At 61.3% G+C, this 26,140-nt stretch overlaps 6 protein-coding genes across 14 annotated transcripts; 4 read left to right on the top strand and 2 right to left on the bottom strand.

Annotated features, from left to right (window-relative positions):
• The first annotated feature begins 2,032 nt into the window (after positions 1–2,032).
• IGFALS (insulin like growth factor binding protein acid labile subunit) lies at positions 2,033–6,690 on the top strand. The gene has a single exon (XM_028498312.2). It carries the CDS (start codon positions 4,609–4,611, stop codon positions 6,505–6,507), a length of 1,899 nt encoding a protein of 632 aa, XP_028354113.1. The 5' UTR covers positions 2,033–4,608; the 3' UTR covers positions 6,508–6,690.
• An 887-nt stretch (positions 6,691–7,577) lies between these two features.
• Positions 7,578–13,138, bottom strand: NUBP2 (NUBP iron-sulfur cluster assembly factor 2, cytosolic). Of its 4 annotated transcripts, none has more exons than XM_007100096.4 (7): positions 12,868–13,138; positions 10,334–10,452; positions 10,041–10,239; positions 9,137–9,291; positions 8,911–9,021; positions 8,736–8,805; positions 7,578–8,177 (listed from the first exon to the last, which is right to left on the bottom strand). In XM_007100096.4, exons 1-7 carry the CDS (start codon positions 13,001–13,003, stop codon positions 8,032–8,034), a joined length of 936 nt encoding a protein of 311 aa, XP_007100158.2. In that variant the 5' UTR covers positions 13,004–13,138; the 3' UTR covers positions 7,578–8,031. The 4 variants fall into 4 exon arrangements, with proteins under 4 accessions (XP_007100158.2, XP_054946136.1, XP_028354833.1 ...); XM_055090161.1 differs by having other exon boundaries at positions 8,736–8,782; XM_028499032.2 differs by lacking the exon at positions 12,868–13,138 and adding an exon at positions 10,883–12,855.
• Positions 13,139–13,334: 196 nt separating this feature from the next.
• Positions 13,335–19,384, top strand: SPSB3 (splA/ryanodine receptor domain and SOCS box containing 3). 6 transcript variants are annotated; one of them, XM_024123696.2, is made up of 7 exons: positions 13,335–13,409; positions 14,693–14,830; positions 17,677–17,851; positions 17,932–18,119; positions 18,199–18,301; positions 18,380–18,505; positions 18,722–19,384. In XM_024123696.2, the coding sequence occupies exons 2-7, from the start codon at positions 14,705–14,707 to the stop codon at positions 19,054–19,056; spliced, it is 1,053 nt and encodes a 350-aa protein (XP_023979464.1). In that variant the 5' UTR covers positions 13,335–13,409; positions 14,693–14,704; the 3' UTR covers positions 19,057–19,384. The 6 variants fall into 6 exon arrangements, with proteins under 6 accessions (XP_023979464.1, XP_007100163.1, XP_054946135.1 ...); XM_007100101.3 differs by lacking the exon at positions 13,335–13,409 and having other exon boundaries at positions 13,952–14,830; positions 18,675–18,927; XM_007100099.4 differs by lacking the exon at positions 13,335–13,409 and having other exon boundaries at positions 13,953–14,830.
• A 69-nt stretch (positions 19,385–19,453) lies between these two features.
• EME2 (essential meiotic structure-specific endonuclease subunit 2) lies at positions 19,454–23,312 on the bottom strand. Its single transcript, XM_055089733.1, is given in 11 exon segments — positions 19,454–19,539; positions 19,980–20,290; positions 20,376–20,501; positions 20,503–20,566; positions 20,743–20,858; positions 21,032–21,125; positions 21,303–21,394; positions 22,113–22,205; positions 22,617–22,753; positions 22,954–23,125; positions 23,238–23,312. Coding segments are annotated over 10 exon segments (1,140 nt in total). The 3' UTR covers positions 19,454–19,539; positions 19,980–20,119.
• On the top strand, positions 23,268–24,581 carry MRPS34 (mitochondrial ribosomal protein S34). Its single transcript, XM_007100151.4, has 3 exons — positions 23,268–23,631; positions 23,781–23,823; positions 23,912–24,581. The coding sequence occupies exons 1-3, from the start codon at positions 23,311–23,313 to the stop codon at positions 24,202–24,204; spliced, it is 657 nt and encodes a 218-aa protein (XP_007100213.2). The 5' UTR covers positions 23,268–23,310; the 3' UTR covers positions 24,205–24,581.
• An 8-nt stretch (positions 24,582–24,589) lies between these two features.
• NME3 (NME/NM23 nucleoside diphosphate kinase 3) lies at positions 24,590–26,132 on the top strand. The gene is made up of 5 exons (XM_024123505.3): positions 24,590–24,955; positions 25,034–25,164; positions 25,328–25,429; positions 25,494–25,606; positions 25,707–26,132. The coding sequence occupies exons 1-5, from the start codon at positions 24,910–24,912 to the stop codon at positions 25,822–25,824; spliced, it is 510 nt and encodes a 169-aa protein (XP_023979273.1). The 5' UTR covers positions 24,590–24,909; the 3' UTR covers positions 25,825–26,132.
• Positions 26,133–26,140: the final 8 nt, after the last annotated feature.

Below are 26,140 nucleotides of genomic sequence, written 5' to 3'. Positions count from 1 at the left end.
AAATGTTCATGGCAACATTATTCATAATAACCCCAAAATAGGAACAAACCAGATGTCTATCATCTGATGAATGAATAAACAAACGTGGCAAATCCATAAAACAGAATATTGTCCAGCCATAACAAGGAATGAAGTACTGATATACACTATGTAGATGAACCCTGAAAACATGCTCAGTGCAAAAGATGAGATACAGAAGGCCACTGATGGGGATGTTCTAAAGCTGGACTATGCGTGTGGCTGCACAGCTGTACTCATTTTACTAAGAATCACTGAATTTTATATCGACAGTGGGTGAACTTTATGGTGTGAGAATTGTACATCAATCAAGCTGTTTTAGAAACAATCGTTGGGTAAAGGCACCACAATTAATACTTTATTACATTATCCCAACATACTTCTAGAAAAATATTTCAGCTTAGAAAAAATGAAATGAAAGAGGAAAAAAGGTAACACAAAAGTAACAACCATCTACAGGAAAAAAAAAATCCAAAAAGTATATGCAAGATCGTAACATGGAATCTACAAAAACACCACTGAAAGAAACTGAAGACGACCTAATTATGCCATGTCCACGGATTGGAAGACTCAAACTGCAACACAAGTCAAACCTGGACAGGCTGCTCCCACCGTAGACAAGGAAATACATGGACCACGAAGAGCCTGGAAGCTCTTGCAGACAGAGAAGGATCTGTTCTGCCTCCATGGTTCAGGGGGAGCCCAGAAAGGGCCAGGTTATGCGGCCCCTGACCACGGCAAGGGTGGTGTCCAGGAGCGAGGGAAGGAAAGCTACTGCGCTAAATGTGGGGAGGTGATCATAACCCACCAAAAAGAATGAAACTTGAGCATCACCTCACTCTTAGGAAGTGAAAGGGTGGCCCAAAGATGTCACAGAGAAAGGTAGGGCAGTGACGCGTTCACACAGTATTTTAAGAGAATACACTCAAGTCCATGTGCTGAATGGGACCTGAAATCATGATACATACATCGGCCTAGATAAAAAAACTTTTTTTTGCAGTTTTTCCATTTAAGGAACACCTTATGAGACCATGTTAACATTAAGAACTCTCACCAGAATCACAATGAAGAGGATGAAGAGGCAAACCACGGTGCAGAAGACAACACTGGCCACACATGCCTAACAGGGGGCTTGCATCCAGAATACAGTTTTAAAAAAAACATAAGTCACGCTGACAGCAAGAGACTTAAACAGGTACTTTACAGAAAAGGACAATCCACTGGCCAATGAGCCTCCCTATGAAGAGCTGCCACCATTGGTGATTGAAGAAACACAGGACAATGAAAGCCACTGTCCTCCCACCTTCAGGGCTGAGAGTAGACAGGGTGGGGGTGGTGTTGAGGGCACCCCTATTGGCCCCAGGAAGGTGTGACCCCTAACTACCCAAGAAGGGGTTGGCCTTACCTGCAAGGATGACACAGGCTGGTCCCAGTGGGTCCACTCAGGACCACAGGAATGCACAAGGGCCCCACAGGGTCGCAGCACCACGACAGGAAGGAGGGAAGGGATACTATGACTTGGCACACAAGTGGCCGGGCCTGGGGCTTCGGTACAACACCATTTCCACGAAGACCAGAAACCAGACTCCTTGGGGGGACCCTCAGGGGGTGAACTGGAAAGAGAGGCCAGGGCAGTAGTCAGCCTGGGTCAGGACTGGCCACTTTGGGGGAGCAGGGACAGAGCTGGCCCCGGGTGGCCAGGATAGAGGTCTTCTCTGAACTCAGCGGGCTGAACACCAGTGTTACCGCAGGACTCGAGAAAGGTTTACAAATAGCTAACCTGCCTGCCGCAGTCCCGATAAGGGTTCTCCACCACACAAGTTCGACTGGGGATTTACAGGAAGTTTCCAGCCCCAACCCTCCCAAGTGTGAGGAGACAGGAATGCTAACCCTCCTTCCAGTCCACGTGCGCCTGGCCCGCATGCGGGGAGCTTCCCAGTGAAGAGGCCCCATGGCCCCGGACTCCTGCTGAGTCCGCACTTTCTACTGTGTAAATGTATGTTTACCGTGTAAATTTCTGGGTGTGGACTTTCTCCCTGCAGATCTATAATTTCTCAGAAGAGAAGCTGAGAAACGACCTGGAAAAAAGTCAAAGCTCAATAAAGGGAGGAAGACAAAGCCGCCCCTCGGCACTGCTGCGGGATGAGCTGGGGAGGGGGTGCCACGAGGCTAGGGGGGCAGGCCTGGCCTCCAGCCTCTCCTGGGCCCGGACAGCTCCAGCCTACCTCACTTCTTCTCTCCTCACCATGTACTTTTCAGGAGGCAAACCTGACTTCCTCCTCTGCCTCACCAAGAGGTTCAAGAGTCTCCTAAACCTCGACAAGCCTTGCCCTCCCCAGACTCAGTTTTGCCTTTTTCAATGCCTTCTGGCCCCTTCCGAGCACAGGCTCCCCCACCCCAGGCAGAGCAGAGGGACTGGTGGGCAGGCACAGCTGGCAGCCAGAGGAAGGGTCCTCAGTAAAGGAGGGAGGGGTGGCTGGAGGGCAGCACTGCACCTGGCTGCCCGGGGGAGATGTGGTCAGATCTGGAAGAGCAGAGCCCAGGGCTCCCCAGGTGGAGGGGAGGATGGCGCCCCGAATCAAGCGGCCACATCCCTTCTTACCATGTCTGACCTGTGGCTGACCTCAGGCTGTGCACTGGGTACCTGTCCCAGGGCCTGTGCAGTGCAGGGTGGCTGTGGCCCCAAAGGAGCCCTGGAGGGCAGGATGGGGCCCACTGCTGGTGGGGGCTGGTCTCACAGCCGCAACACCTCGCCCCTGAGGCCAGCCGTCCCCCACTCTCTTCCTGGGAGGACATTGTTGGGGAAAGCAAACACAAAGTGGCCGGGGCCCTGCCAAGCATTCCTAGAAGAGGCTAGGGGGAGGGGCAGTGGCCAGACAGCAGCTGACCCTGAGGTCACGGGAGAAGCCAAGGCTGGGCCAGGCCCCTGGGAGCTTGAACAAGGACCCCACCCAGGCAGTTAGGAAATGAGGAGGAGGGAGGAGTGGTCAGCATGCCGGGGGTAGATGGGCAGGCCCATTTGGAGACGTGTGGTTCCCGCTTAACTCCCACGTGGCCATCTGCTGGGAGGGAAGACCCTAGGAGCCCCCTGAGGGGCCCCTACCCACAGGCAGGGGGGCCGGCTGAGCACCAGCCCCTCACAGGCTGCTCCATGGGAGACCCCCGCCCAGCACTGCCTGCAGCCCCAGCTCTGCTCCGCCCAGCCCTGCAGGGGGATGGGAAGATGGGGGGGTTGGGAAGATGGGGGGATGGGCGCCCATTGTCCCTTAGAGCTGCACCCCGGGCCACCTTGCACCCTGAAGATGCGTCAGGGCACATGCAGCCCCCAGCCTGTCCCCTGTACCATCCGCACCCTGGGCTCCAGTGCTGATGCTGGCAGCCCGGCAGGAGGGGGTTAATGGAGCTGGGGCCAGCAGGCTGGGCTGGCCAGTGACAAGGGTGCTGGCTGCCCCAGAGGCAGTGGGGAAATCCAGAGGGCAGGAGCAGCCGGCCCCAACAGACGCGCCCCGCTCCCTGCCCGCCTGCGGCCTGCTCTGCACGAGGGATGGCCCTGAGGAGAGGTGAGGCCCCCACGTGCCCCAGCCACTCACTTCGGGGGGGGGGGGACCGTGTGCCCCCAAGGCCATTGGGGTAGGGGCTGCCCCAAAGGAGGACTCAGCTCTAGGTGGGCCAGGGCTCTGGGAGCCCATGGGGGAAATGTGGCCACTCCGGGTGGTGGGGTGCCTGGCCCTGGAGAATCGCTGTTGCCTCCTGCCCCCTCCTCTCCTACCCGAGGGCCCAGGCTGGCCGCGCAGGGGAGGAAGGGCACCCGCACTGCCACCACAGGGGCCCTGACTCAGACCCTGCACTGGGCCAGGGCATGCTGCCCTCCCAGCTGCTCGGAGGCCAGGCCATTGCCACCCTGTCCCCTCTTGGAGCCTAGCCCAATCCAGCTGGTGTGTCCACCCTGGGACCCGGAACTCTCAGACACCAGAGAGAGGCCTGATGTGGTGGGCAGCCCAGTGGAACTTATGGGGGATTGTTGCTGTGGAGCCTGGCATCCTTTGTCCTGTGCCACAATCCAACCTCCGGTGGGTCAGTGGCCTGGGGTCCCCATCTGCCCTTGAGGCCTGCACCCTCTTCCTCTCCCCACACCAGCACTGGGCCAAGTCCCTGGGTGCATGCCGGACACACCATGGAGGTGAGTACCCCCCAGTCGGGGGTCTAGCTGGGGCAGCGGGCATCCAGCTCACCGTCCAGACAATCAGGGCAGCAAGCGCATACCCACCCGAGCCTGCTCCAGAACGTTCTCTCACACTTTCCTCCAGGCCTGCCTGGCTAGCCTTGCTTGAGTGTCCACCTTGGGGATGCAGATGAACACACGGCCTAGCGGCCAAGTCCCCAGCCTTCAGTTTTCTCTGGAACAGGCACTGCCACTCCGTTGGTCCTGTGGGGTGGAAAGGGCAGTTTGTTTTGAACCAGAGAACGTCCCAGTCATCCTGCCTGGTCTCCGCTTCCCACTTAAGTGGGGGACGCAGATCTCAGCCCATACCTTCTCTGGTCCCGTCAGCAGTACCTTCTCTAAACAGTTGCGTGCTGTGGTCCAGGTGTATGGATGAGGCCTGGAAGGTTCCATGTCTTGCTTGCCCTGGGCTCACATCCTGGGCCGCCTCAGTGCTGCCTCCCCAAGCCCCTCTCCCCACAGGAGGCCCGGCCCTGGTGGTGCTGCTGGTCTCCTGGGCAGTGCTGGGCTCCCACAGCCTGGAGGGAGTGGAGCCTGCGGCACCAGTAGACCCTGAGGGCCCCCAGTGCCCAGCCATCTGCTCCTGCAGCCACGACGACTACACGGATGAGCTCAACGTCTTCTGCAGCTCTCGGAACCTCACGCGGCTGCCCAACGGCATCCCGGATGGCACCAGGGCCCTGTGGCTGGACGGAAACAACTTCTCCTTCATTCCCGCGGCCACCTTCCGGAACCTCTCCAGCCTGGGCTTCCTCAACCTACAGGGCAGCGGGCTGGCCAGCCTGGAGCCGCAGGCACTGCTGGGCCTGCAAAACCTGTACCACCTGCACCTGGAGCGGAACCAGCTGCGCAGCCTGGTGTCCCGCACCTTCCTGCACACGCCGGGCCTGGCCTCGCTCGGCCTCAACAACAACCTGCTCAGCCGGGTAGACGAGGGCCTCTTCAGGGGCCTTGCCCACCTCTGGGACCTCAACCTGGGCTGGAACAGCCTGGCCGTGCTGCCCGACACTGCGTTCCAGGACCTGGCCAGCCTACGTGAGCTGGTGCTGGCGGGCAACAAGCTGGCCTACCTGCAGCCCGCGCTCTTCTGTGGCCTCAGCGAGCTCCGCGAGCTGGACCTGAGCAGGAATGCCCTGCGGAGCGTCAAAGCCAATGTCTTCGTCAAGTTGCCCAAGCTCCAGAAGCTCTACCTGGACCACAACCTCATCACCGCTGTGGCCCCAGGTGCCTTCCTGGGCATGAAGGCACTGCGCTGGCTGGACCTGTCACACAACCGCGTGGGTGGCCTCCTGGAGGACACCTTCCCGGGGCTGCTGGGCCTGCACGTTCTGCGCCTCTCACACAATGCCATCGCCGGCCTACGGCCCCGTACCTTCAAGGACCTGCACTTCCTGGAGGAGCTGCAGCTCGGCTACAACCGTATCCGGCAGCTGCCGGAGGAGGCCTTTGAGGGCCTGGACCAGCTGGAGGTGCTGGCACTCAACAACAACCAGCTCCAGGAGCTCAAGGCGGGCGTCTTCCTGGGCCTCTACAACTTGGCCGTCATGAACCTCTCTGGCAACTGTCTGAGGAACCTTCCAGAGCAGGCATTCCAGGGCCTGGGCAAGCTGCACAGCCTGCACCTGGAGGGCAGCTGCCTGGGCTGCCTCGGCCCGCACACCTTCACCGGCCTCACGGGGCTGCGCCGGCTCTTCCTCAAGGACAACAGCATTGCGGTCATCGATGAGCAGAGCCTGGGTGGGCTGGCCGAGCTGCTGGAGCTGGACCTCACCTCCAACCAGCTCACGCACCTGCCTGGCCAGCTCTTCCAGGGCCTCAGCCACCTGGAGTACCTCCTCCTCTCTCGCAACCAGCTGTCTGCACTATCGGTGGATGCCCTGGGTCCCCTGCAGCGCATCTTCTGGCTGGACGTGTCGCACAACCGCCTGGAGGCGCTGCCTGAGACTGTGCTCGCGCCGCTGGGGCGGCTGCGCTACCTCAGCCTCCGGAACAACTCGCTGCGGACCTTCGTGCCGCAGCCCCCCGGCCTGGAGCGCCTGTGGCTCGAGGGCAACCCCTGGGACTGCGGCTGCCCCCTCAAGGCCCTGAGGGCCTTCACCCTGCAGCACCCGGGTGTCGTGCCCCGCTTCGTCCAGGCCATGGTGGAGAGAGACGACGACCACCAGCCGCCCACGTACGCCTACAACAACATCACCTGCGCCAGCCCCCCCAGCGTCTCGGGCCTTGACCTGCGCGACGTTGGCGAGGCCCACTTTGCCCACTGCTGACCTGAGGCCGCCCTGGGACCTGGACGGGCCCTCGCCACCCCAGGGGACATGGACCTGGTCCCTGAGGGCCTGACCAGGAGGGTCGGGGACACAGCCTCCCCAACTATCAATTAAAAGCAACCCAATAAATGTGGCCGCGTATGAGGTTCTGTGGGGAGCTCAGGGAGGGAGGAGTGCTTGGCTAGGCCGCGGGCCCCTCTATGCTGTGCCTGCCCCACCTCTGGCTGCCTTGGACCCACACGCCCGTCCACACCACTTCCTGTCCTGTGCCCAGACTCTCTTCTCGTCCGCTAGTCCCCAGGCCCCATTCCCACCTGAGGAGCGGCGGGCACTTACTCAGGTCTTCCAGGAACCTCGGCATCTCAGCCCCCTCGCTGGGCAGGGTCCTCGGAGGTGGCCTGGTCCTGGGAAGCTGGGGCCCAGCTGCTCCTGCTGAGGCCACCCTGGGGCTAGAGGGGGTGCAGACCCTCATTCTCCAGGTCCCTGTGCTCCTGGCCAAACCCCTCAACAGTTCTGCCCCCGCTCCCCCCACCCCCAAAAGAAACATCCATCCTTGGTACACTCCTCGCCTCCCCATCTGCCCCCACGAAGTGGTGCCTGAGGGCTGCTTCCCCAGGCCCCCTGCCACCCGTGCCCCAGGGACCATTCCACATTCTCTACTGAGCACCCCATCTCTCCCACTGGGAAGAACAGCACACCATGCCACCATTCTGCTTTCCAGAACCTCCCCCTCCTGGCCTTCCTTGGAGCCATGCAGGGAAACCCCCTGGGACTGTTTCACACTCACCTTTCTGCTCTTCAGTTCAACCCCTCAGGCCCGCAGCACAGAGGGCGGGGCGGGCACTTAGCTCTCACTGGGCCAAGCATGGCCACTCACACATCACAAGTTACCCAACAAACTCTACCCAAACGTATCTTCACCCGAGTCTCCAGGAGCCTGTCGACGACAGGGCTGTTGGCCCAGTTCCTGGGACTTACGGAGTGGACACTGTCTGCCACAGGACATGGTGACACTAAGCCAGGGAGGAGGAACCAGAGCAGAATGATCTAGAAAGTTCAGACCTGTAACCACGGCGGTGGGACATGTTTATTTTGGGCTCCTCTGAATTACAAGTTTGACACCTTACTGGATGCTGCTGCCTGTTTCACCAGGATTATAGGCCCAGTGTGCTCCCAGGCACACAAGCTTTGTGAACAACGTGGAGACTTGGCTGTCGGGAGCAGCCTGTCTGAGGCATGTGAGTACCGAGCTGTGCCACCAGGGAGGTCAGGCCACGGCATCGCGACCTCACGCTATCCCCGGGCCCTGCCACAGGCCGACCAGGCAGAACCACTGACTGTCAGTGGCTCTGATGCTGAGATGCTGCTGAAGCACCAGAAATGTCCAGGGCAGACCCGCGGGGAGAGGAGCACATGGTGATGGCGGCCCAGGGCCACGGGTTCCAGGAACCATGCCGCCACCTCTGCTCCGGGCTGTGAGCACGAGCCCCACAGCACACAGAGGAGACACTCAAACTGCCTCGGTCAGGAGAGTCCAACAGGCGCCTCGTTCAGAATCTTCTGGGCTATGCAGGAGAGCGCAGGAAACGCAGGGCTCTTGGGGAACCCCCGGATGAAGTCTCGGCCCTCCTCCAGGCTCCGCGTGAGCGTGGGGTCCAGGGGCACAGAGCCTGGGAGAGAGAAAGGAAGGGGGCAGAGAAGGGGCCAGGTGGTGAGAGCAAAGCCCGGGGCCAAGAGGCCACGTCCACACTCCCCATGGCCCAGGAGCCTGCTGGCAGTGCCGCTTTAGCCAAGAGCAGACACCTCTTGCTGAGGTGCCTGGCAGGAAGGTACTCTTGGCCTCAGTCTCCACTGGGATGGCCAGCAACCCGCCCAGCAGGCCTGGCCCCACCACCTCTTGGGCTCCAGCCACTGGAAGAAAGCACAGGGCAAGTGCTGGGGACATGGTCCCGTGCCACCGGCGTCCCTGATACAGGCTCGCAGAGCCTCGGCTGCCCCTCTGCACCTCCACAGTCTCAGCAGGCATCTTAGCCGCGGACACCTGCTCAAAGCCCCGGGGGGCTGCCTCTCTCCAGTTGGTGGGAACCCAGTTGTTATAGATGAGCTGACACTTGCAGCTCAGGGAGGACAGGACTTTCCACCCTCCTCTCCTCTTCCCTGGGTGCAAGAGGTGCAGGGAGATAAGGCCACCTAGAGCAGGGGCCCTGGGGCAGCCCTGGCTCGCTCACCAAGGAAGGGGACTCCAGCGTGCCTGGCCAGCTCCTCGCCGCCTCCCCTGGAGAAGACGTTGGTGCACTCCTAGAACACAGAGGTGCGGGGTCCACCTCCAGGCCTCTCACCACCCTAGAAGGGGAGGGGCTGACCACCCATGCCCCCGACTTCCTGCGACTTCCTACAACTCACCGCGCAGTGTGGGCAGACGAAGCCGCTCATGTTCTCCACGACCCCGATCACCCGCAACCCCACCTTCTTACAGAAGGTCAGCTCCCGCCTCACGTCCCCCACGGACACTGCCTGGAGACCAGGAAAGAGACGGGACCAGCTGACGGGCATCCCGAAAACTCAGCCAAGGTGAGCAGAAAGAGTAGGGCAAAGCGCCTGCCCCAGGGTGAGGGTGCTCCCGTAGTACCTGGGGCGTGGTGACCACGAGGGCCCCCAGGGGGCTGTAGGGGCGCATGGCATCCACCACGGCCATGTGCTCATCAGAGGTCCCTGGGGGCGTGTCCACAACCAGGTAGTCCAGCTGCCCCCAGGCCACATCGGACACAAACTGCTTTATCAGTGCTGCAGAGACCCAGGGTGGCCCGGGGTCGGGGAGAGAGCAGGCGAGGCAGGGTCTCACAAAGGGGTCACACGAAGCCCGCTGCCTCCTCCCAGCCCTGGGGCAGGGCGGTGTCTGTGGGTTCCGGTACCACCGGGCACCCCGAGAGCTGAGTGTGCCATTCCTCACCAGGGGCAGGATGAGTACAGCAAGGTGGGGAGACCGTTCCCCACCCCACCCCAGCCCTAGGACTTCTGCTCGGGCCTTAGCTGAGGATGGCTAGCGCGGACCCTCCTGGGGCAGGTATCTGTGACCGAGAGAGGTGGCCTGCGGTGGAATGCCACGCCGGCATGTCCTGGAAGCAGCCCCCACCCTGAGCCTGCTCTCACACCCGGCAGCCTCGCTCTGCCCACTGGAGGGAGTTTAATGCCATCTGCTTGTGCAAAGGCACCAGAGCCCCACCAGGCACCCCACACTGGGTGGTCTGAGCCCCAGGGGATGGACCAGGTGGCTGAAGGCTTCACAGCTGGGTCTCACGCTCTTGCCCCCCAGGCCCGCTGTCTGAATACTTGCGGGCTGACTGCTCAGGTGCACGGCGGGGGAGTCTTGGAAATGAAAAGGCCAGCACTAGAGTCTTTCGAACTTTACCCGAGGCTGGTGCTGTTGGGGGAGGGCTGTGTGGAGGAGAGCCAGCAGCCCTGGGGCTCCTGCACCAAGAGGGCAGCTGGGGAGGCCAGCAGGCTGACAGTGCTGTCCCCTGCCTGGTCATTACCGTTCTTCTTGGGGCCTCTCCACACCACTGCCTCATCCGGCTTCTCAAGCAGGAAGCCCACAGACATGAGGGAGATGCTCTGCTCCTGGTCCACGAAGACAGGCACCCAGCCACTGTCGCACTGATGCACAGCCTTGCCCTGCACCCGGAGCATGCGGGGGATGCTGGGGCCACACAGGTCCACGTCGAGGATACCCACCTGCAAGGAGGCGGGACGTCCACACGGCATGCAGGGCACCGGCCAAGGCCCACAAGGGGCAGGGGTGGCGGCTCAGGAGATGGGAGGCACTCACCTTCTTGCCCGCGTGGCGCAGGGCCAGGGCCAGCTCCGTGGAGATGGTGCTTTTCCCAACACCACCCTTTCCCGAGAGAACGAGGATGATGTGCCGGACGCCGGCCAGGTTTCCAGGCTCTAGTCAGAAGGACAACAGGGGAGGAGGGCAGGGCTCTCCTTCATAACAGCCGCCCTCCATGCTCATTCACTGTGGGGTCACCAGGTACTTCCTACATCCCAGGTCCTGAGACCTGCTCCATCACCCCGGCATGAGCAAACACGCCCCTGTGAAAGGGCTTCCAGCAGGCCCCAGACCCAACCTACCAGCTCCTCAAAAATGGCTGCTCCCACTCTGTCTGGAGCGGGGCTGCTGGGGCAGGAAATGCCTCAAACTGCTCCTCTTTCCAGCATGCACACCTGTGACCTCATGTGCACCTGCGAGCTCATGCGCACAAGGCCAATTCGAGCCAAAGACTCCCAGCTGATTCCAAGGGAAATGGGTGGAGACTAACGTAAATAGGGTGCTCGTTACAGTCAGGAGGTACACCTGTGCCAGGGCAGCACTCACGGCTCTGAGGTCTGATCTGTAGGTGCCCAGCCTCCTCCCCTGGGGTCAGAAGAGGCACTCAAGGCAGCCCTGGCCTCCAGTTCTCAGGAGGGAGGCCACAGCTCTGGGGAAGCAACCACAATTGTGTGGGTGCGGATATCAGGTCACCTGGATGGCTGAAGGTAGTGCCTTAAGAAACCCTGGGTACACAAGGGTGGTCAAGGCATCAGTGCCATGCCCCAGGCAGGCCCGGGCCCAATCACTCTCGGAAGCCCTGTTGGTCACTCTGCCCCAGCTGCTCTTCCTTTCAATAAGCCTGAAATGCCACCCTGTAAATACTCACCATTCCAATCCCTACCTCCCCACAGCGGTTGCCATCTGCATACAAACAACTCTCAGACCGCTGCAAAATGCCCACCTTCTTGCCCCAGCGCCCTTAGGACCTCACCATCGAGACTCCTGCCTGGCCTGCAGCAAGCTGCTCACTCACTCCACCACCCTCACTGCATACCCAGGTCCCCAGGAGGGGCTCAACGAAAGGTGAATAAACACTGTACCCCCTCCTGACCCAGCTCTCATGGGTAGGTTCAAAGGCCCCCACCACCAAAGCCTCCCTAGAAAGAACTCAAGAGTGCTCCTGGCCTGGCTTTCCAGCAGGTCCTTGTCACAAGTGCGTTTTAGCGCCTGTCCTGGGTCTCCGTCTGGTACTGGGGGCCGAGAGATCTCGTAAGGTGACAAGAGCGCCCCCCTGAACCACCCTGATCATTGCCTACAAATACCTTGGACACCATGCCTCAGGCCACCTCTGCGTCAACCTAAAAGGCTATTACTTAAATTGCTTTAACATCAAAAAGTACTTGGGAATCAATTTCACCTTTCTTTGGTGTGGAGAGGGCAGCTCTGGTAGAAACTAGGGAAAGAACAAGCCAGACGTGGGTCCTGATTTCTACTCGCCCTTTGTGCGGGTGCTGCACTGCCAAGCCCCTAATAGTGAAGACTTGCTCTTCTCACTGGTGGGACTGGGGAACTTTATCTGCCTGAGCATCACACAGGACACTGCTGCTCCCAAGTCACTTCTCACACAACAATCCTTAGGAGCCAACCACGAGAAACTTTCACTTGTAAGTATACTAAAAAGTTTATAAACAGATTATCAACGATAATCCAAGGGCCTATTAGATGTGAGAGGCTGCCCTGGAAAGGGCAAAGGAAAGCAGTATCTCCCCATGGAGGGAAGTAAAGGGCCCTCTGTATGGATAAAAAGCCCAGTCAAACCTTAAGTCCAACCAAACCATGACTATTTGATACGCTAGACAAATATGGAAGTTTTTATATGTAAAGAATCTTTCCAGAAAGATACGAGTGACACCAGGAGTTGCCTCTGGGCACAGGGAGGTTTCCTGCAAAGCCCGTTAGGCTTTTCTACTTTCCATGTGCACTTCCCCCTTAGTTAAAAGAGAAACCTTCATCCATCAATCTAGAAGCTATTCCTCTCACCTTGTAGCAAGTCTGCCCTTACCATAACAAACTTTTTCAGATTTTTCTTTCCAGTGTTACGTTTATAATCCGATGGATGAATCCAGCGTTGCAAGAGCTTTGTGCTCATGGTACCAGACCTGAGGTCTTTTGGAAGATAACGTGGCTAAGCTGTGCGAATCCGATTGTGACCAATGTACGTATTCCGTCCCACGCAACTTTCCTTTAAATTATATATATATATGTATATATATATATATATCTATCTCAAGGCTTAAAACGCAGAATAATACTTCTATAAACAACTGCGAGTATGTGACGTTCCAGTTTCTCCTTCTTAGAACTCCTTTTTCAAACAAGATTTCCTTCTAAGCGCCGTAATAACGCATGCGAGCACCTCTGAAACCTTTACACTGTAAATAAGACAGTGTGCTAAAACCCGGAGCCCTGACCAGCAGCTGCGGGCCGGCCCCTTCCCTCTTCCCTCGGTGCCCGCGGACCGAGAACGCCCCGCAGCCCAGCATACTCACCTGCTGCCGCCTCCATCCCACCCGGGTGGCCGCACGACTTCCAGCCACTTCCTCCTCGCACAGTCCTCCTCCCTGCCTGAGTGAAGTGCCTCCTGACCAATGGGCAGTGCGAACCCTCCCCCTGACTCCTCTTCATAGGCCCATTCGCGCTATCCTCAGCCGATCAGATCGCACGAGGGGTTCACGCAAGTTCCGGCGCAGACGACGTACAGGACCTGGACCCACTTCCGTGTCAACGCCCCAGCGTGAGGCCGCTTCTTTTCCTCGCCCCGCGTCCAATAGGTGCGCGGGCCTTGTCTCAGACCGCTTGAGATGTGGCCAATGGGGACGTCGGGTCAGGATTGACAGATCCAGCAGCCTCTCAGCAAGAGGCGTGTGCCGCGGGGCCCGCCCCTCCCCCGTAGCCCCGGGCCGCGCGCACTGCGGGGCCAATGCGGCGCAGGGGGCGGGCCGCGGGGGCGGGGATTGTTTACGTCTCGCTCGGGAGCGGAAAGTAGGGCACGGCAGGCCGGGCTGAGCGCAGCGGCGCAGAGCGGCTGCAGGTGAGCGGCGGGCCGCGTCCGCGCCTCCCCGGGTCTCCCGGGCCCGGCCGCCCCGCCCGGCTCGACCCCGCCGCGCCCGCCGACCTTTCGGAGCTGCGGGCGGCGGGGCCGGCGCGCCTTTGTTCCTGCGGCGGCATCGGCGGCGGCAGGGCCGGGCGAAGCTGGCGAGGCGCTGCGCCGCAGGCCGGGCGGGGCGGCGGGCGGAAGGAACCCCGCAACCCCACCGATCCTGAGACAGTGCGATGCCTGATGGGGAAGAGACCCCCTACTGCAGCGGGGTCAGTTTCGGGGCCGTGCATTGCGCGTGCACGGCCTGGCGCTTACTGTTGCTGCGGCAGTGGCGGGTGAGGATTAGGCCGGGCCCACTCTGGCCGGTTCCTGTAACCAACCCTGGTTTGCAGACGGGCTCGTATCCCTCAAAAGCTCTGCCTGCGCTAATTCACTGCCGCCCCTCGGGGTCGTGGCAGGGCCCTCCTGGGGATTTCAAACCAGGGCAGAGCCGGGAAGTAGACGATCACAGAGGGCGACTTATTACTGTAAGTCGGGCATGGAAGTTGAGAGCCAAAGAGGGGAGGGGAAAGCGTTGTGGGCAAAGGGCTGGAAAGAGCTATCAGCTGGAACAGGGCCGGAACTTGTAGGCTTTGTAGGATATTGCATCTTATTCTAAGAACAGTGGCAAGCCCTGAGGAGTTAAAAACTCGTTAATTAAAAATTTTAAGATTTGTATTTCAAAAAAAGCTCGGTTGTAGTGAATGAAGTGGGAGGAGCCAGAGCGAAGACGAGTTGTGTGTGGGTGGGGCAGGCAAGGTGGCAGCAGGGGTGGAGAGGGAGTCAGGACATGTTTCGGAGATGGTGTGGGGCGCGGAGGGCTGTGAGGCCATGGTGGGAGGGAGGAAAAAAGTGTTGGGGATGACTGCTGTGTGTCTGGCATGAGGAACTTGGAGGCTAGAATTGCCGTTTGTCAAAATGGAGAATGGAGGAGGGGCAGGCAAGGTTTGAGATGCTTGAGGGATGTGCAGGAGGGACACTTGCATTCCTGAGGCCGAGCTCAGAGAGGGGCTGAGCTAGGCATTTGAGAGTCATGGATGTCAGGATGGCATTCCACGCTTTCTACCTGGGTTTCATCAAGGTACTCGGACACTGGAGTGAGGTATGAGCTTGTGAAGAGAGTTCCGGACCCTGGGTGGGCTGGCACAGTCTCGGGGCCAAGTGCAGGGGCTGCTGGGGGACCTACCAGTGTGTCATATGTCTTTTCTCTGCTCAGACCTTGTGCTTTCTTCCAGATCCTGCCCACCATGGCCAGGCGCCCACGGAGCAGCAGAGCGTGGCATTTTGTCCTGAGCGCAGCTCGCCGAGATGCGGATGCCCGGGCCGTGGCTCTGGCAGGGTCCACCAACTGGGGCTATGACTCTGATGGGCAGGTAGGTTCCAGTGGGTGAGGTGGGCATGGCTGGACTAAACATTGCCTGAACTGAGACTGAAAGAGAAAGATGCCTCTGAGGGCAGAAAACAGGGCCAGCCTTGGCGGACCATCCCCCTGCGTGCGCTCTGCTTCTGCTCCCCCAGGCTCTTCACGCTGGTTAAGGACACACGTGGCCCTGGGTGGCAGGACCTCAAGGCATATACTACGTTCCTCTGCAGACTTTTCTTTGAGGAGGGTGTCAGTGGGTACTTTGGTCAGTTCATTTAACGAAAACTTCTCCATTCCATTTACCCAACTGCTTTTCAAGGATAGCTGTTGTTACCTCTGTGTGCAGCCTTCTGGACGTTTTCTCTGCCTGTTGAAGACTGTACTCAACGTTTGTATATATGCATCTAAAAAAAGAATTTTGATCTTTAAAGACCAACGTTCCTGAGCCTTTCTGTGCTCGGGACCCTGAGCTCTGCAAGGCCCAGGAACACAGAGGCCATAATGAGGGCGGCTCAGCTGTCTCTCTGCAGTGCAGGTTCCTGATGGACCTGAGGGGTTTGCAACCAGAGCCTCACCACGCTGACTCCCGCCACAGGGGCGAGGTGACAGGGCTGTGTGGCCTCTGTGCCTGCCGTGGGGGGCATGTGGGAGGGCTTCACAAGTCAGTTTCCTGAACCTCTCAGACCAGAGCTGGGCTTTGGTTCTTCCCTGAGTCACCTCTGTTGTTTTCAGGGTGATCTTCAGGTGACTTGGTTCTGTTCTGTCACAGCCACCCTGCCTGGGTGCACTGGCTCAGCCAGGTGCCTGGGTGGGGACAGGTGCCTATCTTCCCCAGCCCTCAGTGAGAGCAGCTGAGTCCCGTGGAAGCACCAGGGCTTGGGGCAGAATTGGAGGCGACATCTTGGGTCCCCTTCCTGGGGCCTCCCTTAGCTCCCTGCCCGGGCCAGCGAGAGGCCCCGGCCTGCATTCCTGTCCCGCCTCCAGCTTCCACTGACCACGTGGCCTGGAGCAGTCTTTTCTCTTGTCTGTCCCTGCCTCTCTGGCTCATTGCTGTGGGATGTGGGAGGCATCCAGGGGCTGGGGGTGCGGTGTCTGATACACACCTGTGGCTCATCCAGTCACCTAATGGGCCCCAAGTACTTGTGTTCATGTGTGGATGGAGAGAGCGTGTCACCCCAGCACCTTTGAAGGCCGAACACACGTCCCTGTCTCCGCTGCTCTAAGCTCTCCTTACAGCTTGCGGTGGAGCCGGGTCTGCCCTCTGCACAGGGGGTTGTGTGCTGGGTGCCAAGCAGTGTGACCCCCGGGGCCAGCAGTGCTCGGGTCTGTGCCCCTGGCTCCTGACTCAGTGGGAAGGGATTGTCTCCTCTGGCAGCAGTGGGCCTGCCTTGGCTTGTGGGGGATCGCTCTTCCCTGTGAGTGGGGTGCTTTGGGCCTGCTGCCACTGTCCTTGCTGGCGTGTCTCCAACTGGGGCTCAGCCTCCTTGCTCCCTGAGCTGTCTCTGCCATCGGTTCCCAGAGCTCCTGTGTGGCACTTGGGGCTGAGTGTAATAACAAAGGAACTCAGTGCCGGTGGGAGGAGGCAGGTGAGCAGGACCCAGGAGAGCGTCAGGGAAGCCTACGAGAAAGGAAGAGAAGGAAGAGGACGCAGTATGAGAGGCTGGAAGAGCCTCTTTGAACTGGTATCCAAAAGCCATCCAGGGGCAAACAGACCCCCACCCCTGCCCCATGGGGACAGGGGTGGACAGGGCAGAGGAGGAGGCTGGGCAGGGAGGGGGTCTTATATTCTCTGATGAGAGTAAGTCTGTGGGCTTTGTTCTCAGGGCAGCAGGATTCCCAGGTCTGAACAGGTCACCCAGACCACTGTGCAGAGGGCATTTCAGGGGGGGCCAGAGCAGCACCCAGAGGCCAGGAGAGTGAGGGTGGAGGCCAGAGCCCCACCAGGACCCCAGGCGAAGCTGGGAGGGCTCGGAGAGCAGGCATGCAGAGGCTGCCTGCACCCCTGGGACCTGAGACCCCAGGCCCTCACTGGTCAGCCAGATGTCAGAGCCTGGGTGGGTGTCTTGAGGGGCCCACATGGCTCCAGAACAGGAACAGGGTGTACAGAGGCACCCTCGCTGGCCTCCAGGAGCGTCTGCGGGTCAACTGGTCCCCGGAACCAGACCAGCTCAGCCTTAGTGTCTGGCCCCTGGGCCAAAATCAGGCCCCCAAGGCTTGGAGTCCGTTCTGTGAGGACTGAGAGCCACATGCAGAGGACCAAGTCCCAACTGAATGTTTTCCTGCCGCAGCCTGAGACCACGGGGCTCGCTCATCAGGGTCCTGTGATGGGGGTTGAGAGCACACCCTTGCACAGACAAGGGGGCCACGGCCTGAGATAGGTGTGCAGGCCCTGCCACAGCCATCGGCCCCCCTGGAGCCCAGCTGCTGCCATGGGGAGACCAGGTGCCTTCACTAGGTCAGCAATGGACTTTGCTGTCATGCTCCCGTTTATCACAATCTAGATGTTCTCTAGACAATGACGATGGCTAAGCATGCAGCCCTGTCTTGGGGCTTATTAGTGGCTGGGCCTCCGGGGCCCTCTACTCCACTCCCAGGAAGCCACCGGCGTGGTAGGCCTTCGGCAAGGAGGCCCCCTTGCAGCTCCTGAGCCAGAAGAGTTGTCCAGGGTCACTATGGCTGGCTGGCTGAGCCCTTGAAACCTGAGGAGGCCCTTTGAGGCCAAAGCCCCAGATCCCTTCCTTGGGGCGTCCGGCCGTTCACCCATGGGCCTGGGGTGGGTGGCAGGGCAGGTGGGGGAAGGGGTCGGTTGGGCCGGCAGAGGGCAGGAGGCGGGAACAGCTGGCCCTTTCCCCTCAGCACAGCGACTCAGATTCCGACCCCGAGTATGCATCTCTGCCGTCATCCATCCCCAGCGCCGTGCCTGTGACCGGGGAGTCCTTCTGTGACTGTGACAGTCAGAGTGAGGCCTTCTGCGGCAGCCTGCACGCCGCCCACCGGGGCAGGGACTGCCGCTGCGGGGAAGAGGACGAGTGTGAGTGTGGGGGCCTGCGGCGGGTGGACGGACCTCCGGGCCGGGGGGAGCCTGCCGAGCCTGGGCCTCTTCTCTTGCAGATTTTGACTGGGTTTGGGATGACCTGAATAAGTCCTCAGCCACTCTGCTGAGCTGTGACAACCGGAAGGTCAACTTCCACATGGAGTACAGCTGTGGCACAGCGGCCATCCGGGGTACCAAGGAGCTGGGGGAGGGCCAGCACTTCTGGGAGATCAAGATGACCTCACCCGTCTATGGCACTGACATGGTAAGTGACCGGCAGGGTTGGGGGAGGGGTGCCGGGCACCTTGGTCCCCAGTCCCCTCTGCCAGTCCCGCCATTTCCAGATGGTGGGCATCGGGACATCGGACGTGGACCTGGACAAGTACCACCACACGTTCTGCAGCCTGCTCGGCCGGGACGAGGACAGCTGGGGCCTCTCCTACACGGGTGCGTGGGGCCCCCAGGGTGGGGCGGGGCTGGGGGGCCCCAAGGCTGCAGGGCTCACCCTGACCCTGCTGCCCCCAGGCCTCCTCCACCACAAGGGCGACAAGACGAGCTTCTCCTCCCGGTTCGGCCAGGGCTCCATCATTGGCGTGCACCTGGACACCTGGCATGGGACGCTGACCTTTTTTAAGAACAGGAAGTGCATAGGTGAGGGCGTGACTCTGACACATGCCCGCAGAGCGTGGCTGCCACTGAGCTCCTGGTGAGGTTGAGGGCCCTAAAAGGCCATCCTTGCGGAAGCCTGAGGTCCCAGGGTCCCCAGAACTGGGCAAGGGCGGGGGGTAGGTGAAAATCCCAGCATCCTTTGTCCCCTTAGGAGAGCCTGAGCTTAGGGTTCAGGCTGTGCCACCTCCCCACCCCCAGGAGTGGCAGCCACCAAGCTGCAGAACAAGAGGTTCTACCCGATGGTGTGCTCCACGGCGGCCAAGAGCAGCATGAAGGTGATCCGCTCCTGTGCCAGCATCACCTCCCTGCAGTACCTGTGCTGCTACCGCCTGCGCCAGCTGCGGCCCGACTCTGGGGACACGCTCGAGGGCCTGCCCCTGCCGCCTGGCCTCAAGCAGGTGCTGCACCACAAGCTAGGCTGGGTCCTGAGCATGAGCTGCGGCCACCGCAAGCCTCCCGTGCCCTCGCCCACGGCCAATCCCAGCAGCCCCGAGACCCGACGCTGCCAGAGGAAGCGCTGCCGAAGGACCTAGCTTGTTTCCCAGTGAAAACTGCCTTCTACAGCTGGGATGGCGTTTTCTCTGTTTCTCCCTTTGGACCACCCTCCAGGGCAACAGGAGAGGGAGGACTGAACCAAGGTTTGTCTCAGCTGCCCCCCTGCCATCCGAGGCTGGGAGAGGCCTTGCTACAGGGGCTCTGGGGCCATTATCCCTGTGGTCCGGAGACCCAGACTTCCTAGTCTGTCTGCTTCCTGTGCCGGGTGTGGGAGCAGCCACTTTCCTTCTGAGTCTCTGGGGAGCTGCTGCCCCAGCATGTCTGGACTCAGGCTGCAGGCCTGGGAGGCTGGTCTGCTACCTGTGAGGAGGACGGCTTCGTGAGAGGTTGGCTCTTCCTGCTGTCGCCGCCGGCCTTGGGTTTTTCTTAACTTGCTTTGCATGTTGTCAGCTGCTGTTCCTCTCGTCTGAGGCTGAAAACGACCGTAATAAACTTAGAGTTTACGTCTGATGCTTACATACCTATGGAATGAAAGGGGTCGGACTGAAGCCTGGGGCTCACAGGTGTCCACAGCTTTTCTCCTGTTGGGCGGGGGGGGGGGGGAGGTCACAGCACCCTTGAGGAGTGACGGCCTGGTTCTCTTTTCTCCCTCAAGACCTTGTCTTAATGCTTCTCCCTTCCGAAGGTGCCCGCCTCCCCCGCCCCCACAGCCTCCAGGTGACCGGCGTTTGCCCTGTGGGGCCCTGAGGCGCTGCCCAGCCTTTCCTGCCTGTCCTAGCTGGCTAGCAGCCTCTCTGCCAGTGTGTACAGGGCCCAGGGCATATGAGCCCTGCCCCCATCTCTCCAGACCTTCCAGCCGGCTTGGCATCTCCTGGAGAGAAAGAATTTCCTCTTCTGCCCATCCCAGTTATGCAAGAACTTTCTCTGCTGCCCCTCCTGCGCCCCCATCTTGGGGTCAGACCTGAGAGCCCCGGTGCAGGTCGTACTGGGTGTCTTGCTCCCGCACACCACCGCTCGTGGTTTCTAGTCTGTTCCCTGGGCGGGCTGCATTCAGTCCTGCCAGTAGGTGGGAGAAGGGCCCGTCTGGTACCACAGGTGTGGTCAGGAGCCCAGGTCCAGCAGGAGGTCGGGGTTGGTGGTCGTCAGGAAGAGGCAGATGCGGTGGGAGAGGTCAGGTCCCACCCTGCGGGGCCGCACACCCTTGCCCATCTTCACAGGGAGGTCAGCCAGGAGGGCTAGGCGCTCCTGCTCCATGCCACAGGCCACATACACCTAGGGCAGGCACAGGGATAGGTGGGGCAGACCTCGGGGACCTGGCCTCCATATCTGGGAGTCTGGTTGGGGGGCGGGGGCCCACCTGTTGCAGAAGGCAGGAGGAGGGGAAGGCGGCGACAACAGCATTGGCCACAGCTGGGCTGACACAGTTGAACTGCCTGATATGCTGCCACCAGGCCCCCCGCAGGCTGGTGCCATCTCTTGCCACTCTTCTTGGCTGCTGCCCAGCGCCCGGTGGTGCAGAAGGAAAAGGCCCCAGATTCCCGGGACTGCCTGGGAAGGGGAGGATGCAGGGAAGTGCCTAGACTCTTCATCACCTCTCCTGAACGCCCCGCCCCCAGCTCAACAAAACCCTCAGCCCCCTCTGCTCAAGAGGCCAGAGAGGCGCCACCCCGCCCGGCACTCCCACCCCTCCTGCTGCAGCCCCCAGCAGGGTGAGGGTCACACACTAGAAGGGACGCTGGGTGAGGGCCTTGGTGAAGCCACACACATGCTAACTCAGCTCCTGCCAGGAGGCCACGAACAGCACATCCACGTTTGCCCAGAGCTGCAAGAGCACCAGGGCCTGAGAAGGAGATGAGCCCGTGGGTGTGGGTCAGAGGGTTCCCATGGGGGACACCCAGCTGAGACCAACCCCACGTGCCACCCACGTGCCAAACCAGCCCCTGCTGGGTCTTGGAGAGCAGCCCAAGGGCCAGAGCCCATGCCAACCATCTGGCCCAGCCCAACGGTCCTCACCTCCTCCACCTCGGGCCAGCCAACTGCCACCTTGGCACGAGCCACCGCTGGACGCTCTGGCTGCCATGTCTCCTGGGTGCTGGACTGGTAAGACCTATGCAGAGGTGACCGTCCTTCTGGCTCCCCACCCTCCATGAGTTCTCCTCCTGCCCCCAGAGCCCGCCCAAGGGAGAGGGTTAGCTGTGACACCAGCCCCCAGGGCCACCCCTGCCTTTCGCCCAAACGCTCCCATCCCAGGCAGGCTGGCTAAGGGTGTTAGGGTGACCGGTACCACAGATAAACATCCAGCCCAATGACAGCCAGGTGAAGGCAGACAGGGCTCTCAGGAGTGATCCAGGGCACAGAACAGGTTGGGCCACATGTCTGCAAGCCAAGAAGTTTTACCACACCTGTTCCTCGCGGCTGCGGCAGGCGGGGCCCACCGGCTACCACCAGTTTGCAGGAAGCAGGGGAGTGAGCCCAAGAACAGCCCTGCGGTGCTGGGAGGAGACGGGTGGACTCCTCCACCTAACCAGCTCTCTTTAGAAAACCAGCTCTGTGCCTCCCACTTGATCATGAAGATCTATGAAAGAACCCGGGTACACCCCAGGCTCCTAGAAGAGTTGGACTCAACCCTCCTCCCAATTCCTGGTCCACCTCTGCACCCCAGCCTGGCATTTGCTTGACATACACAGGTGCTTAATAAGCCTTGAACCTTGGGACCTGAGAAACTTGAACTCTGTAACCTGGCAGAAGGTCAAACCTAATGATACTCTGGTGCAAACATCAGCTGAGCAATCCCTATTTCTCCCGCCAGGCAGAAGCTGAGTGGTTGGGTGTCACAAGGTGGACTGCACAGCCAGCCTGCAGCCCTAGTCCCCAGGCCCCGTCTCAGCAGTTTACCACCTGACTTCTGACTCAGTTCTCAAGAGAACCCTCCTTATCCTGGCTTCTACCCGCAAGAAGCAGCTGTGGCTCCCACCTGCTCCCAGGCCAAGAGACCAGCTGGCTTCCCCCATCTCACCCACAACATCCAAAATAGGGAACCCAGCCCCTCACGATCTGTGGTCAGGGATTACTGCTTCCTCTCTCCCTCTCGCACCTGGGTCAGCTGAACAAAACCCTGCAGAAACTCCTCAGGCTCCAGCAGCAGCAGCCGGTCCTGCTCATTCGCAGCCCACACCTCAGGAGGCACCTGTGGGAACATACAGGGCACTGTTGCCCACCCTTGGCCTCGTGCACCCCGGGCCATGGCCTGGGCACCCCAGGAGTCCTGAGGCTTGCGCAGGTTCTTCCCGGACTGCTCTACAGAAACCCAGCATCCCACCTTCTCCTGAGACTAAAAGCAGCGCAGGTCTGCCAGGCAGCAACACCTGTGGCCACAGCCTGGATGGGATGGAGCATCCCTCAGCAGCAGTCGCGTTCAGGCTCTGGATCCCAGCCCGCAACTTACCAAGAGTAGCCTGTGCACCACTCACTCAGCGTTCCCCGTTCTCAGTTTACTGGTATGTAAAACGTACACAATTGCTGCAGCTGCCTCTCAAAAGAGCTTTGTCACATAAAACACCCAACCCAGGGCTGCATTCCGTAAACCCAGGACACTCACACTGAGGGGGCAAGGGTCTGGCTTCACTCTGCTCCACCTGAGGCTTCAGGCAGGGCGCTCGGGCTCCACGCGGTACTCACAGCCCAGGGCGTCCAGAGCCTCCGTCAGGATGTCGGCACCGGCATCTTCCAGAATGGCTGAATGGAGCAGAAGGACAGTCAGCTGTCACTCCTTCCTTCCCCAACGAGAGGACACTACTTGGGTGGGGACAGCAGCCCCACAGCCTGCACAGCGTGTTACCAACATACTGATTCCCGTCCGGCTCCCAGAGCGCAGATAAACAAGCTCCCCAAGACCGAGCTCCCCACCCCGGGCCGCTGCCCGCGCCCGCCCGCACCTGGGTCCACGAGCACCGCCAGGCGCCGCACGGCTTGCTCGGGCCGCAGCCGCTGCAGCACCTCGGCCGCCGCTCTGCGCTCCTCCGCCGGGTCCCGGACCCTGGCGGCGGCCTCCTCGCCCGCGGGGCCCTCGGCGTCTGAGTCCGAGATCTCCCAGGTCGGGGTCTGCGGCTATCCCCTGCCCCGACACGAGCCCCCGGCCCTCCCAGACCCAGCGCTCGCCATGGCCCGCCCGGCCTCTTCTCCCCTTCCGGCCGCGCCCGGACGCCTTTGCGGGGGACACCAGCTTCCGGCGTCGGGCGCGCCCCGCGGCGCGCGGTGGCATCTTCCGGCCGGAGCGCGGAGGCTGCCCGGCCATGGCGCGGAAGAAGGTGCGGCCGCGGCTGATCGCCGAGCTGGCCCGCCGCGTGCGGGCCCTGCGCGAGCAGCGGGAGCGGCCGCGCGATTCGGAGCGCTACGCCCTGGACTACGAGACGCTGACGCGGCCGCACTTGGGCCGCAAGCTGCCCGCGCGAGCCTGGGCCGACGTGCGCCGCGAGAGCCGCCTCCTGCAGTTGCTCGGCCGCCTCCCGCTCTTCGGCCTGGGCCGCCTTGTCACGCGCAAGTCCTGGCTGTGGCAGCACGACGAGCCGTGCTACTGGCGCCTTACGCGGGTCCGGCCCGACTACACGGCGCAGGTGCGTGCACGGTGCCCACCCCTCAGCTCCCGGCACCGCGGGGCACCACTATCTACTCTGCGCGCGACTTTGTGGGACGGGATATCCTGTCGCCCGATTCCTGGGCAAGCGAGCTTTCTGAGCTGATCTCCTCCCCACTTGCTTTGCAGAACTTGGACCACGGGAAGGCCTGGGGCGTCCTGACCTTCAAAGGTAAGGCGTCCAAACCCGGTGGGGAGGCTGACGGCAACAGATTGTTCCGCCAACGTGTGTGCAAGAAGCCTCGTCCTTCTTTCCCCAGGAAAGACGGAGAGTGAGGCTCGGGAGATAGAACAGGTCATGTACCACGACTGGCGGCTGGTGCCCAAGCACGAGGAGGAGGCCTTCACCGCTTTCACGCCGGCGCCGGAGGAAACTTTGCGCACTGTGCCCTACCCGCCGCTCCTCCGCGCAATGATTCTAGCAGAGCGACAGAGAAATGGAGACACTAGCACGGAGGAGCCCATGCTCAATCTGAAGAGGATACGCATTGATCCCTGGGACTATCCTGAGAACCAGGAGTCGAAGAGAAAGACCAAGGGCACCGCAGTCTAAAATGCCAGAGCGGGCAGGCTGCTGCAAGGGTGCAAGGCAGTCGCCATCGTTTTCGGTTACACCTGAATCAGCCCCCTGGGAGCTTGGATCCTACCTCCCCGTGACTTGTTGAGGTTCTACATTTTCTTGGAAAAGGGTGGGGTCAGACCTTGCACTTTGTGTCTTTCCTTTGTCCCCGCTGCCCCAACACGCAGATCTGACTGAGGGGGGCTCGCAGGAGGTGGCTGCTGGGGGAAAGCCTGAAGCAGCAGGGCCCGCAGGTTTGGAGCCCCGGTGCTGGCTCCTGTCACTTCCACGCTGGCTTCCCTCCCTATGACCTGTTGCCTCTGCCGGGACCCAGGTACAAACTGAATGCGAATAAAGGCACATGAAGCAGCCCTGGGATGTGGCTTCTTTGAGTTTGGGGTACCAAAGCGGGCTCTTGGCAGGGCTGTGGGGAGGAGCAGGTTGACACTGCTGCTTACGGCCGGGTGGTGAGAGGAGTGCCGCGCAGGCGCCCGGTGGTGGGGAGACCCGAGGGGATTCGGGAATCACAGGTGCGGCCGCAGAGGTCCCGGCGTCGGCGTGAAGGACAGACACCCCCTCTCCGCGTCCACCGAGGTAGTGGCGCCCGGCGACCAGGCCGCTTTAAGCACAGGCCCCGCCCCGGCCCGCGCGCCGCCCCCGCCCCGGCCCTCGAGCCGACCGAGCCCCGTTGCCGCCATCATGATCTGCCTGGTGCTGACCATCTTCGCCAATCTCTTCTCGGCGGGTGAGCGGCGCGGGCCGGGCGGGGCGGGTAGGGAGTGCGGCCGGGTCTGATGCGCCCCGACCCCGGCGGTCCCCACAGCGTACACCGGCGTGCACGAGCGCACCTTCTTGGCCGTGAAGCCCGACGGCGTGCAGCGGCGGCTCGTGGGCGAGATCGTTCGGCGCTTCGAGAGGAAGGGCTTCAAGCTGGTGGCGCTGAAGCTGGTGCTGGTGAGGGCCGGGGTCCCCAGGCGTGGGGAGCGGGACGGGGGGGTGGCGGCGGGGTCCCCGGGCGTCGGGGGCGCGGCGGGGTGGGGTGCAGGGGGAGACGGGGTCCCCGCGCGTGGGGGATGGAGGTCCCAGGAGCACGCGTCCAGTTCCCCTCCCTCCCCAGGCCTCGGAGGAGCTGCTGCGCCAGCACTACGCCGAGCTGCGTGAGCGCCCTTTCTACGGGCGCCTGGTCAAGTACATGGGCTCCGGGCCGGTGGTGGCCATGGTGAGTGCTGGCTGGCGGGAGGGCGGCGCGCTGACCCCATGCTGACCCCCGACCCCGTCTGCAGGTGTGGCAGGGTCTGGACGTTGTGCGCGCTTCGCGGGCGCTCATCGGGGCCACGAACCCGGCCGACGCTGCGCCTGGCACCATCCGTGGCGATTTCTGCATCGAGGTCGGCAAGTAAGGCCGGTTCCGACTCCCCGAACTGGGCTGCGCGGGGGCCCTCTGCCCGAGCTCTGTCTGCCCCGGGCCTGCGCTCACGCGCGCCTCTCCTGCACAGGAACGTGATTCACGGCAGCGACTCGGTGGAGGGCGCCCGCCGCGAGATAGCACTCTGGTTCCGCGCGGAGGAGCTCCTGTGCTGGGAGGACAGCGCCGGGCACTGGCTGTACGAGTAGCCGGTCGGGCAGATGTGCCCGTCTGCAGTGGGCTGTGGGTGATTCCTCCAGGCCCCAGAGGTGTGCACGCATGTGGAACCCACCCCTAGGAGCTCAGAATACCCTTCCTGTGGCAGGGCGCACAGGAGGGCAGGTGGTGCACGCCTGCGGAGCTCTGGTTGCTACAGGCCTTCCTGTCCTGGCTGAGGTTCTCAGTAGGCCCAGCCCGGCCTGTGCCCGTTTACAGCACGTCTGGAATGCGGCAGGGTGCCACCCTAGTACTTGGCTTGTCCCAGTACTTCTTTTTATAATAAATTGAGGAAAACTTTTGTGCTCG

The sequence above is a fragment of the Physeter macrocephalus genome, chromosome 14 (assembly GCF_002837175.3).
Source record: "Physeter macrocephalus isolate SW-GA chromosome 14, ASM283717v5, whole genome shotgun sequence".
In the NCBI taxonomy this organism is placed as follows: Eukaryota; Metazoa; Chordata; class Mammalia; order Artiodactyla; family Physeteridae; genus Physeter; species Physeter macrocephalus.
Note: the sequence above shows the minus strand (reverse complement) of the source record. Positions and strands in the feature narration are given on the sequence as shown.

What these genes read in the sequence shown, in the direction of transcription:
- MRPS34 (XM_007100151.4), top strand. Translation starts at nt 23,311, where the DNA reads ATGGCGCGGAAGAAGGTGCGGCCGCGGCTGATCGCCGAGCTGGCCCGC. An exon ending in GGCCCGACTACACGGCGCAG is followed by an intron (nt 23,632 to 23,780) that starts GTGCGTGCACGG and finishes CTTGCTTTGCAG; the next exon opens with AACTTGGACCACGGGAAGGC. An exon ending in GGGCGTCCTGACCTTCAAAG is followed by an intron (nt 23,824 to 23,911) that starts GTAAGGCGTCCA and finishes TTCTTTCCCCAG; the next exon opens with GAAAGACGGAGAGTGAGGCT.
- NUBP2 (XM_007100096.4), bottom strand. Translation starts at nt 13,003, where the DNA reads ATGAAGAGGAGTCAGGGGGAGGGTTCGCACTGCCCATTGGTCAGGAGG. An exon ending in TGCGCCACGCGGGCAAGAAG is followed by an intron (nt 10,240 to 10,333) that starts GTGAGTGCCTCC and finishes GCCTCCTTGCAG; the next exon opens with GTGGGTATCCTCGACGTGGA. An exon ending in GAGAGGCCCCAAGAAGAACG is followed by an intron (nt 9,292 to 10,040) that starts GTAATGACCAGG and finishes GGGTCTCTGCAG; the next exon opens with CACTGATAAAGCAGTTTGTG.
- NME3 (XM_024123505.3), top strand. Translation starts at nt 24,910, where the DNA reads ATGATCTGCCTGGTGCTGACCATCTTCGCCAATCTCTTCTCGGCGG. An exon ending in CCGGGCCGGTGGTGGCCATG is followed by an intron (nt 25,430 to 25,493) that starts GTGAGTGCTGGC and finishes CCCCGTCTGCAG; the next exon opens with GTGTGGCAGGGTCTGGACGT. An exon ending in TTCTGCATCGAGGTCGGCAA is followed by an intron (nt 25,607 to 25,706) that starts GTAAGGCCGGTT and finishes TCTCCTGCACAG; the next exon opens with GAACGTGATTCACGGCAGCG.
- SPSB3 (XM_007100099.4), top strand. Translation starts at nt 14,495, where the DNA reads ATGTCAGGATGGCATTCCACGCTTTCTACCTGGGTTTCATCAAGGTAC. An exon ending in CTGCGGGGAAGAGGACGAGT is followed by an intron (nt 17,852 to 17,931) that starts GTGAGTGTGGGG and finishes CTTCTCTTGCAG; the next exon opens with ATTTTGACTGGGTTTGGGAT. An exon ending in CTGGGGCCTCTCCTACACGG is followed by an intron (nt 18,302 to 18,379) that starts GTGCGTGGGGCC and finishes TGCTGCCCCCAG; the next exon opens with GCCTCCTCCACCACAAGGGC.
- IGFALS (XM_028498312.2), top strand. Translation starts at nt 4,609, where the DNA reads ATGGATGAGGCCTGGAAGGTTCCATGTCTTGCTTGCCCTGGGCTCACA.